Here is a 16,993-nt window from a genome sequence, read left to right on the forward strand (position 1 = left end):
GGAAAGCCATGCCGGAGGGATTATGTTCTATTTTTGGTTATAGATTTTGAATTGGATATAGAGTTTGAATTTCATGTTATGATGTTTGGTTATAGAGTTTGAATTTTATGTTATGATGTGTTTGTGAATGGTTATTATTATTATATTTTTTGGTTATAAAGTTTGAATTTCATGTTATGATGTGTTTGTGGATTGTTTTTTTTATTTTATTTCTATTTTTAATATTATGTTATGATATGTTTATATATTAGTATAGATTTATTTTAAGTATGGATTTAATATGAGTTTAGAGCCATCTAATTTCTTCACGTGCCAATTTTTTTATGAGTTGATATTATTTAAATGTTTTGTATAGATTTATTTTTGGTTATAGAGTTTGAATTTCATGCTAGGATGTGTTTGTGGATTGTTGTTTTTTTTTCTATTTCTAGTTTTAATACCATGTTATAATATGTTTATATATTAGCACAAATCTATCCTAAATATGGATCTAATATGAGTTTAGAGCGATCCAATTTCTTCAAATGCAAATTTCTTTTATGATTTGATATTATTTAAATGTTTTGTATAGTTTTATTTTTGGTTATAGAGTTTGAATTTCATGTTATGATGTGTTTGTGGATCGGTGTTTTTTTTCTATTTCTAGTTTTAATATCATGTTATGATATGTTTATATACTAGCACATATCTATCTAAAATATGGATCTAATATGAGTTTAGAGCGATTCAATTTCTTCAAGTGCAAATTTTATTTTATGAGCTGATATTATTTAAATGTTTTGTATAGTTTTATTTTTTATTTTTTTATTTTTAGATTTTTAAAATTTTTTATTTTGACACACATGAGCAAAATTTCAACTTCAATGACGGATGGACATTACACATCACACTGGCATGTTAAATGAGCCTCTCGGCTCAATAATATAATTATCTATCTTGATTTCTCATTTCTTAAAATAAAAATAAATATTGTTTGGACCAACCAAATTAGTACAATAAGCTATTTTTATTTTTTTATTTTTTCTCATTAACATATTTGTTTGTACCACCTTAATTCCTTTATCTTTTATCTGATTTCCTAAAAATAAATTTTATGTGTACCAATCAAATTACAATAAATTATCTAAGAAAATATCTCATATAACCTATTTGTTTTTGTTTGGAATGCCACCTTGATTCCTTATTTGTTTTTGTTTGGAATGCCACCTTGATTCCTTTAAATAACACTTAAATATTGTCACTAGATTGATGTCATTTTAAGATATATTTATCTAATCCCTTGATTCCTTAGAATACGAAATAGGTAAATAAAACAAAATGTATCGTGTGGTACGTTAACGAGGGTTTTGTCAATATGGTTCATTAACGAGGGTTTTGTCAATATGGTTCATTGTCCAAGGTTGTAACTTCTAAGTTATCACAATTATAAACATCGCAGGACCTCCCTCTGTCCAATAATAAAGAAATATCATATTGACTTACGCAGCTTTGGAAATGCAATTAACAATGGTTTCTATGTAATTACAATATATAAATTTCATGACATGTACAGGAGCGGCTGATAAAATTCATGGGGAAACATTAAAAGTGGGAGGCCAATATCAGGCATATACTTTGCATGAGCCTTTTCGAGTGGTCGGTCAGATTATACCATGGAACTTCCCACTTGTCATGTTTTTCATCAAAATCTCTCTAGCTTCGGCTTGTGGATGCACTATAGTTATCAAACCTGCCGAACAAACTCCTCTAACTGCACTTTATTGTGCATATCTGGCCAAGGAGATAAGTCAATATGTCTCTGTAATTTCTATTCACCGTTGAAGTCAGAAATCATTTCTTATCCCCAAGAAGTTTTCATGCCAATGTGTCAATGTTTTGCTGTTGTCACAGGCAGGGCTTCCACCTGGTGTTCTTAATGTGATAACTGGTTTTGGAGAAACGGCTGGTGCTGCAATAAGCAGCCATATGGATATTGACAAGGTAATCATGTTTCTTATTTATCTTTCTTAGCATCAAGGTACAATGGAAGCAATATTGGTAAAGAAGTATTTGTTTGTGTGTAGGTCGCCTTTACAGGTCTACTGATATAGGTCGGGTTATCATGGTGGCCGCTGCCCAGAGCAACTTGAAACCTGTAACTCTCGAACTCGGTGGAAAATATCCTTTGATTTTCATGGATGATGCTGATATTGAGGAGGCCGTGAATCTTGCCCACACTCCATGGTCAGCTCAAAGCAGTCACTGCGATATTTTATAACATGCTAAGCTCAAAGTAGTCATTGGCAATGTTTTTATTATAATTAAGTAAATTGGCAATGTTTTTATTATAATTAAGTAAATTGTTAAGTGGGGAGATTTAGTCTTGATCTAAATCCGTAGTAATCTTATCTTGACCAAAACTTTATAAAATTAAAAATTACTAAAAAAATTCTTCCATTATTCAAACCAATTGTTATTTCATTTGGATGGCAGGGACAAGTATGCTTCGCAGGATCCCGGGTATATGTTCAAGAGGGCATCCACGATAAATTTGTGAAGAGAGTAGTGGAAAGAGCGAAGAAGCAGGTGGTAGGCGATCCTTTCAACCCAGAAGTTGAGCATGGTCCTCAGGTAAGTTTATGTTTATCTGTGCAATTATATCCGCAATTTTGTGTAATGGGCTGCCATTTTTAGAACTGTATTCATCTCAATATGGGTTACAATATTAGTTGAAATTCAGCATCATTTGTTTTGAAATTTGAATTTGTATTTCCCCAAATGAATTCCATACTCTCTGAAAGCCTATTGTAGTATAGTTATGCAATGTTGAATTTATGTCAATGGCAAATTCCGGGAATATTTAAGAAACTCATTGCTAGAAGCCTTACTGTAATATAGTTATGTAATGCTGAATTTATGTAGATTGTAGATCCTAGAAATATCTAGGAAATTTATTGTTGAGAGGTAGGTTAATTGTTTAATTCTGACCATTCTGGATCTTCAGATTAGAGAATATTAATTTTATGCAATATTTAAATATTTGAAATTGTTTAATTTTTTTTAATTTTCAAATTCCAAAATATTCTTCAAATCTACAATCCACATAAAAATATCACTTTACTATTTATCCAATATGTATACATCTCACAACTAACAACAATGCTTAGCTTGTAGTGTTGTCAATATGAGAAGATTTGATCAATTATTAATAATTATGATCGAGTGCGTCTGAGGGAATGGCGACTTAGGGTTTCTGCAGAACCTGCAACGACAGACTTGAGCAACCTTCTACAATACTGTCATATCATCATCAATATGAAACGTAGCATACGACAAGAGGCAGCGCGAGCAACATGAATACCCCCCAAGGGGAGGAACCTGCGCCTCCCCCCAACGCAAATGATTCTCCTCAGAGGCGTGAGGAGGCAACTAGTTCATCTGATCAAAATGGAGATAGAGAGAAGATAGATCCACAAGATGCCAAGAAGAATGACAGGGAGAACCCCCAGGGTACCTCAAACACCTGTAGACCGGTCGCTGCTGAACGCCCGAAAATAGAGCTCCCGAGTCATCAGATCAATGCCCAGATCGAGTACATGAGAGATCATGCATTGATTGGTAAGTTTATCGGTATGTGGCCAACAAAGAAAGCGCTACATGGCTGGATAGCAACGAAATGGAAGCCGAAAGGACACATAACGCTCAGCTAGGACCTAAAGGGTTCTTCACGACCATTTTTAACTGCTTGGAGAACCGAAACAGAGTACTAGATGGCGGCCCCTATTTTTTCAATGCTGCTGGCCTATACTTGAGGGGATATGTCACGCCCCCATCCTGGCGGTAGTCTTTCAACCACGCTTGGTGAGGTGCGGCACCACCAAACACTTTCTTTTCACCAATATTTATGTTCGTGGACTACGCCTAACCACTTTCATACTTAGTTTGTGTTTCACAACCAAGTATTATTAATGTTTCCTTTATACCAATGAACACCCATACACATTCATTATCATCATCAATTATAAACAAGAACACAATTGCACAGTATAAAGGGAGGGGCAACTCCCTGAACAATGAGTCTGCCCGAATAATATATTATACAATCTTCAATGTTACAAGCTTTACAAGTATACTTGGGAAACACCAAGTTTCATACTTAGCCAATTTTACAACCTTGTCACACCTCCGTGCGACAACCAAGATTTCCTTGCCCAAGGCGGGCGGGCGGGTGCCCTCACACGAGCTGTCCTCCGCACTTCTCAATCGAATCTTGTCTTCACCGTGCACACTTGCACGATGGGCGGGTGCTCACCTGAGTCACCCAAGAACCCGTACCAAGTCGTTGCACAAATCGGTGCTCACCATTCGTTTCACCTTCAGGTGCTCCTTCGCACAACCTGGGCGCCACACACCCGTGCACGCCCTACACTCCAACCGGCGGGCGACCTTGTCGCGCCCTTCACCCAAAAGCAAGATATGTGTTTTACTTCCGTGCGGCCTTGCCCAAGAACGGACGCATCTCCAAACTACGCCTTCCTTCTTTGCTGCATCCACACCTTGTATCTACGCACTTCTTCACATGAGCGAAGTTGTTGAGCGATGAGTGATTGTCCAAATGATCTCCACGCATCATCAATATATACCAATGGTAGGACGAAGTCTTGGCTGCCCAGCTGACTTGCACAATGCCCGTACTCCATCGCAAACGCCTCTAACATGTGTCAGCCTTGCTCATGTTTGTAGGTCGGCCTCCATAAGTTTTAACCCATGCCTCCACGCATATAAAACTCATCTCTCTTCCCTTGTACGCACTTCATTATAACATAATGCCTTTGCGTGCTAAGGTCGAGGTCACACTTCAAGCCGCAGCCTGCACATAAGGACTGCAGGTCCTTACATCCTCCTCCACCTGAAGTCGTTGTCGTCCTCGACAACATACCATCATGATAGCCATCCAGCAAGATCAAGATCATCATATCCGAACAGTCTTATCCATGATATCAACTCCTCCACATACTGCAAACATCCTTGCAACATATGTAGAACCACATCTCCATCATGTGTCGTCCCTCCATGTAGTCTGCTTGCCAAGATACTCCACTGATTTTGCCACACATCTGCACACTGGTACCCCCCATGACTCAAGCTAGTCGGGTAGCTAATCCAACCATATGCCCAAACCACAAGAATGCACATCCTTATGTCACCATCAGTCTTTCCCTGACTTTTGCTACATCTCGGACTCATCAAAGTCTGCTCTCAATCCCATGCTCAGGTCCATGGAAACTCCATCCCATCTGCAACATGTTCGGTCCATGGTCTTGTTGTAAAAGGAGTGTACAACCTCCCCATCGGATCATACAAAACACCTCCATGTCACATCAGCATCTGCACAACATCCTTTGCTTTGGCATTCCCCATAGAATGTCCATGGATGACACCTCTACACATGCTCTTGCATAATGTCCCTACAAAACTCTCATGCTCCATGTCTCCAACCTGATGTCCATGACTCTAGTTGTCCATGGTGTCCAACCCATGTAGACTCCATCCCAACATCTGGCCATCCGCATCCAAGTCTGCAATCTGTCATAAAGAAGCCTTCTCCCAAGGCCCCTTGCTAAGTTGATGTGGTTCCTCCCTACCAAGGCCTCCACACCAACCCATCTCCAAGGTTGTCTATAGAGAAAGGAGGGCCTGGAAGTTTCCTCCTTGACTCTCATCCACCCATGTATCAGATTGATGTTGTGTCCTCAAGTGTCTGTGCATAGCCTCAATCTCCTCACATGTACACCCAAGCTCACCTAGCTTGTCCTTCGTCAACTGAAAGTCATATATGCCCATAGCATACCTGCAAAAATCCACTATACCAGCCGGATCTCTACCTTCATAATCTTCTCCAACCACTGCTTCTGAAGTAGTACTCGGACTCCCTTCCTCTGCAACTCCATTGTGAAGATCATCAGTAGAAGATGTCTCTGTCAAGTGCTCCATAATTCGTGAGATTGTCCTCTCACTTCCTTCCTTCTTCCTCGCTCTTGCAATGAAGTCTATCACCTTCCCTTCCTTCGTTGTTTGAGTCATAGTCCCAAGTCCTCTTTGCTCCACATCCTCATGCTTCACATTTGGATCTTTGGGATACAAAGTCATACAATTCATCCTCGGTCTATACCCCAAGCAACTCCTTCTATTCATCGGAACCATCATGGTTCTCGCTTCAGCTGTGATCAAGAGAATATCCCGGTCCACCATCGGTATGGCTTGTGCAAGCCTCATAAAATCTTGCCCCAACACCGTAGAATGATCATCCATGTCCACGATCCTCAAGTCCAACTTTCCAAACCACGATCCCACTCTCACCTGAGTGTTATCCAGTACACCAATAACAACTTTCATGGTAGAGTTGACTGCTTTGAAAGCACTCCACTCCCTCCCCATTTTAGCTTTCTTCCCAAAAGACTTTGCTGCCTTCTTGCACAAGAAGTTATGAGTAGCCCCCGTATCCACCAAAGCTGCAAATCTCTTGCCTTTCACGGTCACCTGCACAAAACTCAGCTTCAAGGAATCACCTCCTTCTGTCCGCTTTATCTTGTGTCTCACATCAGCAACCTTCTTCAAGAATTCGACCTCAGAAGTGTCAATTGGCTTGTGCTCCAACTTGACATTCCTCCTAAGGTACTTCACTTCCTTTCTTGGATCTTCTAAGCAACCCGATCCTGGTCTAGCTTGACTCCCTTCAAGCTTGTCCTCCATCGCATTCTGCTCAAGTGCACCAACCAAGTGTCCATTGACTACTTTCATGGAACTAAGCTTCCGAACATCCTCTAGATTGTCTCGGTAGTGAGTTCCCAGCCTGTCAATGTAGTCGAGCTCTTCCTGCTCAATTACAACGATCTTATTACCAAGAAGCCTCTTCTTTATCTCTTCCTCAACTTGCTTGATTTTGGCTTCCACCATGGCACTTTTCTTCCTTAACCGGGCTCTTTCATCCAAGACCTCTTGAAGACTAAGACCACTTCGTCGGATCTCTTCATCAAGTTCCTTGAGTTCAACATCTATCGTACTTCCACATTGGCTCTTGAGTTCTTCAAGTTCCCTCCTTAGTTCCGAACATCTTTCTCGAATCCTCATGTTCTCAGCCTTCATCAAAATCCAGTTAGAACTCCATTGACCCATATGTTCCAACACTTTGTACCGAAAGACTTCACCTGCATTATGGCTAGATTCACATGCCATAGGTTCATCCACCATCTTTTCCTTTTAGCGTTCTCTAAGTTCCCTGCAAACATGAACCAGCTCTTGCTCCACTTGTATGTGAAATCAACTTTCTTCACCTGCAAGTACTTGTCACGAGCAACCCTGCTCAAACACCAATTGTCAAGTGCATATCACCTGCACTTCGTCACGAGCAACCTTGCTCTGATACCACCTGTCACACCCCCAACCTGGTGGTAGTCTTTCAACCACGCTTGGCGAGGTGCGGCACCACCGAAGACTTTCTTTTCACTAATACTTATGTTCGTGGACTACGCCTAACCACTTTCCTACTTAGTTTGTATTTCGCAACCAAGTATTATTAATGTTTCCTTTATACCAATGAACACCCATACACATTCATTATCATTAGAAATTATAAACGAGAACACAATTGCACAGTATAAAGGGAGGGGCAACTCCCTGAACAATGATTCTGCCCGAATAATATATTATACAATCTTCAATGTTACAAGCTTTACAAGTATACTTGGGAAACACCAAGTTTCATACTTAGCCAATTTTACAACCTTGTCACACCTCTGTGCGACAACCAAGATTTCCTTGTCCAAGGCGGGCGGGCGCGCCCTCACACGAGCTGTCCTCCGCACTTCTCAACCGAATCTTGTCTTCACCGTGCACACTTGCACGACGGCCGGGCGCTCACCCGAGTCACCCAAGAACCCATGCCAAGTCGTTGCACAAACATGCACTCACCCTTCGTTTCACCGTCGGGCGCTCCTTCGCACAACCTGGGCGCCACACACCCGTGCATGCCCTACACTCCAACCGGCGGGCGACCCTACCACGCCCTTCACCAAAAACCAAGATATGTGTTTTACCTCCGTGCGGCCTTGCCCAAGAACGGGTGCATCTCCAAACTGCGCCTTCCTTATTTGCTGCGTCCACACCTTGTATCTGCGCACTTCTTCACATGAGCGAAGTTGTTGAGTGATGAGTGATTGTCCAAATGATCTCCACGCATCATCAATATATACCAATGGTAGGGCGAAGTCTTGGCTGCCCAACCGACTTTCCCAACACCCCTACTCCATTGCAAATGCCTCTAACATGTGTCGGCCTTGCTCATGTTCGTAGGTCGACCTCCATAAGTTTTAACCCATGCCTCCATGCATATAAAACTCGTCGCTCTTCCCTTCTACACACTTCATTATAACATAATGCCTTTGCGTGCTAAGGTTGAGCTCGCACTTCAAGCAGGAGTGTGCGCATAAGGACTACAAGTCCTTACAGGATGGGTGGAGTGCTTTAATTCAGACAAAGAAGATCTCAGCTGGGCACTAGTCTGGATTCATCTCTACTCTCTCCCAATGGAACACTGGGACGAAGAGACGCTACAAACCATAGGAAATGGTCTCGGTGAATTTTTCAAAACGGCAGAGGAAACAAAACTCTTAAGATACACCTCCTTCGCCCGCATTTGCATTTACATGCACCTTAGCAAGGCACTTTCGGATGAGGTAAGTATTTTTCACGACGATGTTGAATGGGTTCAGTTAATTGATTATGAAGATGTGCCGTTCAGATGCAGGAGATGCCATGCACTGGGTCACCTGTTTCAGGACTGTCCTCTAAACCAGAAACCCTTGAATACCACTGCCCCTGAGGAGCCAGATCTGACTGGCTTCACTAAAGTTGCCAATCGTAGGAAAAATCATAAGAAACCTGCTACAATCCCTAAGAAGCCTCAAGCCAGTTCATCAAAACCCTCTACGAGCAACAATTTTGAAGTGCTAGCCCGACAAGAGGTACACAACCCTAAGCCCTTTGACCCATCTAAGAAGGATCCCATGATGAACAAACAACCTGCACATTCTGACCCCAAAAAATACCAAAAGAACCATTGCTCACAAATCCTTCCTCTATGGCTACACGCACAATCCCAACCTGGCACTCGCAAGGAATGGAAGTAGACAACTCGTAGCCCGACGTTTCCAGGGCAACAGAAACAACAGAAGACATAAGTGACACACAACATATGGAAGAAGAACCATAAAGCATAGACATTGGGGATTTGGACATTCTTGGTCTAGAGTAGGCATGCAGAACAAAAAATTATGATAAAATCCCAGAGTGACAGTTGGAGAATATGGAAGTAATTCTATCCAGAGCTCAAAGGAAAAAATCCCTAGGTATTCAAACTGGAGGTCTTTGGGATGGGAAAAGCATAATCAAATATAACAAAAAGAGAGGCAGGAAAACATATCTTCAATGCACGATCCGCATTAGGGAAATGCTAGTGGAGTTAGGCAGGTACTCGAAGCTTACAAAGTATTACAACTCTCTCTCCAACCTTCCATCTTGAAGCTAATCTCATGGAACATTAGGGGGCTCAATAGCCCTGGGAAAAGCAGACTAATTAAGAACATGATAAAGCAAGAGAAGCCCCAAATTCTCTTTCTGCAGGAAACTAAATGCAACTCCATCTCTCTAGATCGAATTGCTGTAAAAGTCTGGTGAGGTAGTATAGCAGCAACAGTAGATGCCTCTAGTGCCTCAGGAGGCTTAGCAATCATGTGGGATGCACGCACAATCGACCTCAACAACATCCATGCAAACAAGCATTTCCTTCAAGCTACTTTCCACATTACAGGAACTAATATACATGGTCACATAACCAATGTATATTTTCCCCAGGAAGCTATGCATAAGGTAGAACTTCTGAATACCCTTTCCTCAATCAATACTGATCGGTCTCATCCACTCTGGATTACTGGAGGCGACTTCAACATGATAACCAAGATGGAGGAAAAGCGGGGAGGAAGAAACAAGCTGGAAAAGGAAATTAACAATCTAAAATATTACATTCAAAGCAATTGGCTTATTGACATGCCATTCAACAATGGCCTTTTTACTTGGAATAACAAAAGAGCTGTTTCGCACCACATTGAGTCTCACCTGGACAGATTCCTAATCTTTGACAACGCAATACACATAGGGGGGGACCTTTTAGCTTCAATCCTGCTGTTGACAGGCTCAGACCATTGGCCAATTTCTCTCCAATGGTCTTGACCAGGCAATGCTACCCGCAGGCCGTTTCGATTAGAGGCTTTTTGGATGACACATCCGGACTTTGTCAATTTGGTGAATTCGGAATGGACCAACTTCTCTTCTCCAAATGGTCCAAGCATGTTCAAATTTCAGCAGAAACTTAAATACCTCAAGAGTAAAATTAAACAATGGAACCATTCTTCATTTGGAAACACTTTCCAGGCTCAGACTGCTCTAGATCAAGATATGAAACAGTTGCAGCAAAAGATCATCACAGAGGGAAGATCATAGGAACTTTCGGAACAGGAAAAGTCTCTTGAAAGTCAGATCTCAGAGAGGGCCAAACAAAAAGAAATGCTCTGGAGGCAAAAGTCGAGAATCAGGTGGCTTAAGGAAGGAGAAAAAAATACCAATTTTTTTCACCTTTCCAATATTCAGCGCCGAATGAATAACAATATTACTCACATCCAAAACGAGCAGGGGGTAAAAGTGGAAAAAATTGAAGAAATCGAGCTCGAACTTCTCAACTACTTTAAGCGAGCTCATCAAGAACCACAGGTGGACAAAATGCAAGCTATAGGAAAAATCATAGAGAACATCCCCAAACTCGTCACAGAGAAGCACAACCAGATCTTACTCAGGCCGGTCGACTTACAAGAAGTGGAAAATGCAGTTCACCAACTGAAAGAAGGCAAGGTGTCGGGGTTGGATGGATTTACCTCCAATTTTTTCCATAATTTCTGGGAGCTAATTAAATTGGAAGTCTGGCAGATTGTTGAAGAATCAAGAACCATCAGATGGATGCTTTCGGCTATGAATGCCACATTTATAGCCCTTATCCCAAAGGAAGCTCAATCTAGCACTCGTGATAAATTTCGGCCCATCGCCCTGTGCAACGTCATCTACAAGATAGTGTCCAAAATCGTAGCATTAAGACTCAAATCGCTGCTACCACTTCTCATTTCGCCGGAGCAGTCAGGATATGTAGAAGGTAGGCAGATTACGGACGGCATAATCCTAACTCATGAAATAATCCACTCCCTGAAGCACTCCAAAAAATCAGGTATGCTACTTAAAATCGACCTCTCAAAAGCCTTTGATAGTTTAAGTTGGATGTACATTCAAAAGACCCTATCTGCCTTTGGTTTCTCCCCAATTTGGATTCGCCGGGTCATGAGTCTCGTCTCTTCCTCTTTCTTCTCTATATTGATCAATGGTATCCCCTCATCACCTTTCCAGCCTTCCTGGGGTATCAGACAGGGGGACCTCCTTTCCCCCTTCCTCTTTGTGTTAATGGCAGAAGGTCTTGGCCGCAGCATTAAAGTTGCTCTATTGTCCCAGACGCTAAGAGGCCTGTCATTTCCTAACTCTCCTACCTTCACTCATCAGAAATTTGTGGACGACAATATGCTTTTTGGTCACCCTTCAGTCCAGGAAGCTCGACAATTCAATTTACTATTGACGGACTTTTCGGAGGCCTCTGGAGCAAAGATAAACAAGGCCAAATCTCAAATCTTCTTTTCTCATACACCAGCTGTCACCCAAGCTTCTATAGCTCGTATTCTTGGATTCTCAATCGTTGCTCTCCCTTCCAAATATCTTGGTGCTCCTTTGACTGACTCAGCTTTGAAACATTCCTCCTGGATAATTCTCTTAGAAAAACTGGAGGCTCGATTATCTTCCTGGACTCATCGGGCTCTCAATATGGCCAGTCGCCTTGTCTTAATCAAGGCGATTTTGCAATCCATGCCGCTGTATCTCTTCTCGATCCTAGCAGCACTCAAATGGGTTCTCAAAGAGATCAAATGCCTTTAGAGATCCTTCCTGTGGGGCAACTCCAATAAAAAACGCAAATGGGCTCTAGTCAATTGGGACATAGTTTGCCAGCCAAAGCTTGCTGGTGGAATGGGTCTGCGGGATCCTTACCACAACAATATGGTTATGGGTGCCCGCATTTGGTGGAGATGGCTTTCTATGCCATCCACCCCTTCGGCATCCCTATGTACTGCCAAGTATGCCAACATTCGACCCACCGAAGAATTAATCCGAATTTCAGAAGTCAACCCAGGTTCTCTAATTTGGAATGCGGCCAAGCAACACAAGCTCTTAATTCAGCAGCATAGCTTCTGGGAAGTGAAGGATGGCAATACAGCAAGGTTCTGGGACGACTCTTGGCAGCAGCAACCCAAACTAAAGGATTTGATCTTACCTCATCAAATCCCGGAGCAGGCAATGCAAACCTATAACACTGTCAAGCACTTCTGGCTTCCTTCTACATTGCAAGGGCACAGGCAATGGTGTAGCGTGGACCACATAATAAGACAGGGAATAGACTTAGCTCAACAGATTCTTAGTACTGAATTAGCAAAGAGGAAAATACAATACTCAGAGGAAAAGGATATTCTTAGATGGGGCTATGAAGAAAAATGAACCTTCACAACTAGGGAGGCCTATCACATCATCATGAAGGAACACACTGTCAAGGACCCTCTTTGGAATAAAATATGGGACCCCAAGATTTGGCCGAGAGTCTCGACCTTTCTTTGGCTCTTATGTCACAATAAAATCCTTACTTGGGACAATCTTAGGAAGAGAAGCTTCCACGGCCCCTCCATCTATCCCAACTTCAAGCAAGAAGAGGAAACCTCTCAACATCTTATGAACTCTTGTCGATTAGCGTACAAGCTCTGGGAAAAGGTCAGCTTTAGATGCCAAAAGGATGGAAGGACACAAGGAGATCTAGTTTCCACTGTTCGCAACTGGGCAAAGAACCCATTCATAAGCAAGATGTTAAACTTTTTATGGAGGCTTATACCGGGTTTTCTCATGTGGTCATTATGGAAGGAAAGAAACCGACGAATCTTCAAGGACCAATGTATGCCCTTGGAATCTCTATGGAATACAGTATGTCAAAATATCAGGGAAACTCTGATTCTTCAAACATGGTCTGAGGAAGACTTTCCCTCTCTCCTGTTGGAACAAACCATATGGGCAAATTGGAATTTGCAGTGGAACCAAGAAAGGACAATCAAAGGAAAAACTCAAGCAAGAAGCAGGACACCAGATAAGTGGATTCCTCCTCCCTGTAACATGTTCCTACTTAACTTCGATGGAGCCTCGAAAGGAAATCCAGGGAAGGCTAGATTTGGAGGAATTTTCAGAGATCATAAAGGAAGTACTATTCTAACCTACTTTGGCTCAACTGGATGGGACACCAACAACTCGGTAGAGTTAGAAGGATTATGGTAGGGACTCATTATAGCCCAAAAAAAGGGTATATTCCCGCTGGTTATAGAGGGAGATTCGCAAATTCTCATAAATATGGTCACCAAAATGCTACAGGGAACAACCTCAGGTAAGGTGAGCAACAACTGGAGAATGGAGAGTAGACTAAAGCTTATCAAAATCTGGCTATCCTCCCACAAAGCGATCAGTCTCAAGCACGTACACTGGGAGGGAAACAAAGTAGTTGACCTATTGGAAAATATAGGAGTGGAAAGCAGAAAAGATCTCCATACAGGTACACTCTCTACTCTAGCCACTGAACAACAGATGATGGATTATCAGGAATTGGTAAAGAATGAAATGGCTCAGGAGGAAGCAACGCACCCGGATGTGGGTGTTCTCCAAGAACATTAATGGCCGCTGGCGATCGGACATGCCAGACGGCGGGCAGCGCACTGTTCAATGCTCACCGAAGGCGAACGCAGGTAAGCCTTCGAGCTACATTAAATGGCACCTCTGGCCGAGACTTTGTTGTTGATGGAAACAATATGGAGCCTCTCAAACCCTCTGCTTTTCCTCCCTCTCTTTGCATCTGTCTGCCTCAAGCCGGGAATTCTTGTTGCAGAACCGTCACTGGAAGCCGATGCTGGCTCCTTTGTTGCATTGACCTCGGAGATGGGCACCATTATTCCCACTCCAAGCATTGTCCTATAAATCCGGCACTGGAGCCCTCTATCCACAGCCTGTTCTCCTCCCCTTCCCCGTGTCCTGCTGCTCTGCATACAAATCTAGCTGATATGGTCAGGCACCGCATGAGAAGTCGCAGCGGTGGCACCCGCGGTAGCAGCTCTCACCCTCCTACTGTGCCGAGCCCTGTTCCGACCTCTTCTCCTCATTCTCATGAGTTCTCGCCTTTTCCCAGGCCTCTGCTCAGAAACTACCCCCACACGCGCAGTGGTCAGGGTCTAGAGCATGCCTCCATGGACGCGCATAGTGATATCAGGCTCCACACTACTATTTCCCCTCTGCTTTTAGGCTCTGTCCCTCATTCGACCCAGTTCAGGTTCCAGAGTAGCCTGAAGAGGTCCATCATTACAGCGAATGTAACCATAGTTTTCTCCGAGGATAATGAGCAGAACAGTGCTCAGGCAAGAAATTCGACTGCACCCTCTCAAGGGCAGAGAAATCAAGGAGAGGGTCGTGGTCGCAGGGGCGTTAGTCGTGGCAGTCTGCATGGGGAAGGTGTGCAAGCTGGTGACATTCCGCATGGAGGTGGTAAAGCAGCAAAAGCTTCAATCAGGATGGAGTTTGCTGGTAGCTCGAGCGGTAGGCCAGCATGCTAGTAAGCCTCCAGGTGGCGTGGAGAAGGGCGACATGGAGGAGAAGGAAGAAGATTGGGACCAGTATGCCTGCCCCATCATCGAGGAGCCACCGAACCAGGTTGACAACAACTGATGCCGCGTGGCATAGGTGGCCACCTAAGCGCCAACTCAGAAGTCTACTGCTGACGGGTTTGGTCTATTCACGTGTTGTTTTCGTTGTTTATATGATCGATAAGTGGTTTTGTCATTTTGATATAGCTACAGGTGGTCCTGTGCTGAATCCTCCTCTGGTTTTTGTCTTAAACTTGAATACTGGTCTTATGTACGGTTTTCCCTGTCAAACTGGTTTCCCCAAATCTGGGGCAGTTTAGAATTTTATGATGTACTTCAATGACAACTGTTGAGGCAGGGCCTATTGTAAATATTTATGGTTTTTTTTTAATAGAGTTAGCTTTACGGAGAAAAATATATATATATATACACACATCTCACTTAAAAAAAAATCATTTCTCCAAAATCACAAATATAACTTTTTATTATTTTTGGTAAGTAAATTGAAGAAGAGAAATTTGAATGGATAAAAGCACTCTAATTATAAAAATGTGTATACCAAATATTCATGTAAATACTCTTTCCTTTCTGAGCAGATTGACAAGACACAATTTGAGAAAATATTGGAATACATTGAGCATGGGAAGCGAGAAGGAGCAAAACTATTGACAGGCGGTAATCGCGTGGGTGAGAAAGGATTTTACATCGAACCAACCGTTTTCTCCGATGTGCACGTTCTCCCACTGAACACCATACAGCTAGATGCCATAAATTTTTACTTTGACAACAGTTTTAAAACCATATATTGAAAAAGCATGTGGGATACTCATGGATAATAAAATTTCCTAATGTTTTATGGTGGATTTCTTTATTGCGTTGATGTATCAGGAGGGCATGAAGATTGGGAAAGAAGAAATATTTGGACCAGTCATGTCCATTTTCAAGTTTACGGAAGTTTGAAATCTAAATAAACTTATGATTCCTGTCACTATTAAATTACACTATCTATTCTCTGTTATGATTCCTGTCACACTTAATTGTTTTTTACAACTTTACGATAATATTTGCAGGACCGTTGAAGAAGCCATAGAACTGGGCAATAAAACAATGTATGGTTTAGCTGCTGGAATTGTGTCGAAGAATATAGATATAGTCCATAGGCTTTCGAGATCTATTCGAGCAGGAGTGATTTGGGTCAACTGCTACTGCGCATTTTATCCTGATGCTCCGTTTGGAGGGTACAAGATGAGTGGGATCGGTAGAGAGCAGGGTCTCGATGTTCTTAAAAATTATTTGGAAGTCAAGTGTGTCATAACTCCTCTCCATGATTCACCTTGGTTGTAGAACTATGCTTTAACCTCTATCAAATGTGTTTGTCAAATGCTTCATAGCTTTATATATTTAGGTTGAAGCTTCAACAAATTTTTGTATGTAATCACTTGAGTCAATGATGTCATTTCCTTCACATGAATTCCTTATAATATTTATGTATCAAATTAGTCATTACATTTACATCGGTTTTTATTTAAATAAGTATACATATAAAATTGAAATGATATTATTTAAATATTATTTTTTTAATGAATTTTGAACTATTTATTATTGATTTGTAAATTTTTAATAAATTATTTAGTATAAATTTAAAATTAGATAAAGTAATAATGATGGAGAAGATTTGGATTATTTTTAGTGATATAATTTATTTTTATTAAATTTTAGGAAATTATTTAAGATATTAATTTACAAGATTCAATAGTTTTATAAATATTTTGAAATTGCTATATATAATACTTTTGAGATAAAGTATTTTTTATTGTGTAGTTTTTTTAATAAATTCTGTTATAACACCTAGTCTATCAAGTGTTGAGAGGGATCAAATCCTTTGAGGTGGATTTTTCTTAAAAGAAAAAGAAATTAAGAAAGGTTTTCAAGTCAAGGGATTTGATCCATCTTGATGTTTGATAAATCCAATTCCACCATTAGTGTAGATATATGTTGGTTCCAATTGTTGTGTCTACATAAAAATTTAGATGATCATCAATTATGTACATTTAAATTTTTTTTATTGAATAGCCTCTATAATCTAAATAGTACTATCAGGAACACCACTTTAAACTTTAGATAAGGAATAATGTGAATTTGGTAAATAA

The 16,993-nt window shown here is 41.4% G+C and overlaps 1 protein-coding gene across 1 annotated transcript in view; it reads left to right on the plus strand.

Moving 5' to 3' along the window:
- The window catches only part of LOC149205746 (aldehyde dehydrogenase family 2 member C4-like), a 117,996-nt gene extending 101,746 nt beyond the window's left edge, over window positions 1-16,250 (plus strand). Inside the window, exons 7-13 of the mRNA XM_089397493.1 lie at window positions 1,553-1,794; window positions 1,891-1,988; window positions 2,077-2,210; window positions 2,447-2,610; window positions 15,440-15,577; window positions 15,732-15,787; window positions 15,914-16,250. Coding sequence (XP_089253619.1) covers window positions 1,553-1,794; window positions 1,891-1,988; window positions 2,077-2,210; window positions 2,447-2,610; window positions 15,440-15,577; window positions 15,732-15,787; window positions 15,914-16,187 — 1,106 coding nt within the window. The 3' untranslated portion in view covers window positions 16,188-16,250. The remainder of the gene's footprint in view (window positions 1-1,552; window positions 1,795-1,890; window positions 1,989-2,076; window positions 2,211-2,446; window positions 2,611-15,439; window positions 15,578-15,731; window positions 15,788-15,913) is intronic.
- The last annotated feature ends 743 nt before the right edge of the window (window positions 16,251-16,993 follow it).

This window comes from Pinus tabuliformis, chromosome 1_2, assembly GCF_031772625.1.
Source record: "Pinus tabuliformis cultivar Carrire ecotype Pingquan chromosome 1_2, CPIR1, whole genome shotgun sequence".
In the NCBI taxonomy this organism is placed as follows: domain Eukaryota; kingdom Viridiplantae; phylum Streptophyta; class Pinopsida; order Pinales; family Pinaceae; genus Pinus; species Pinus tabuliformis.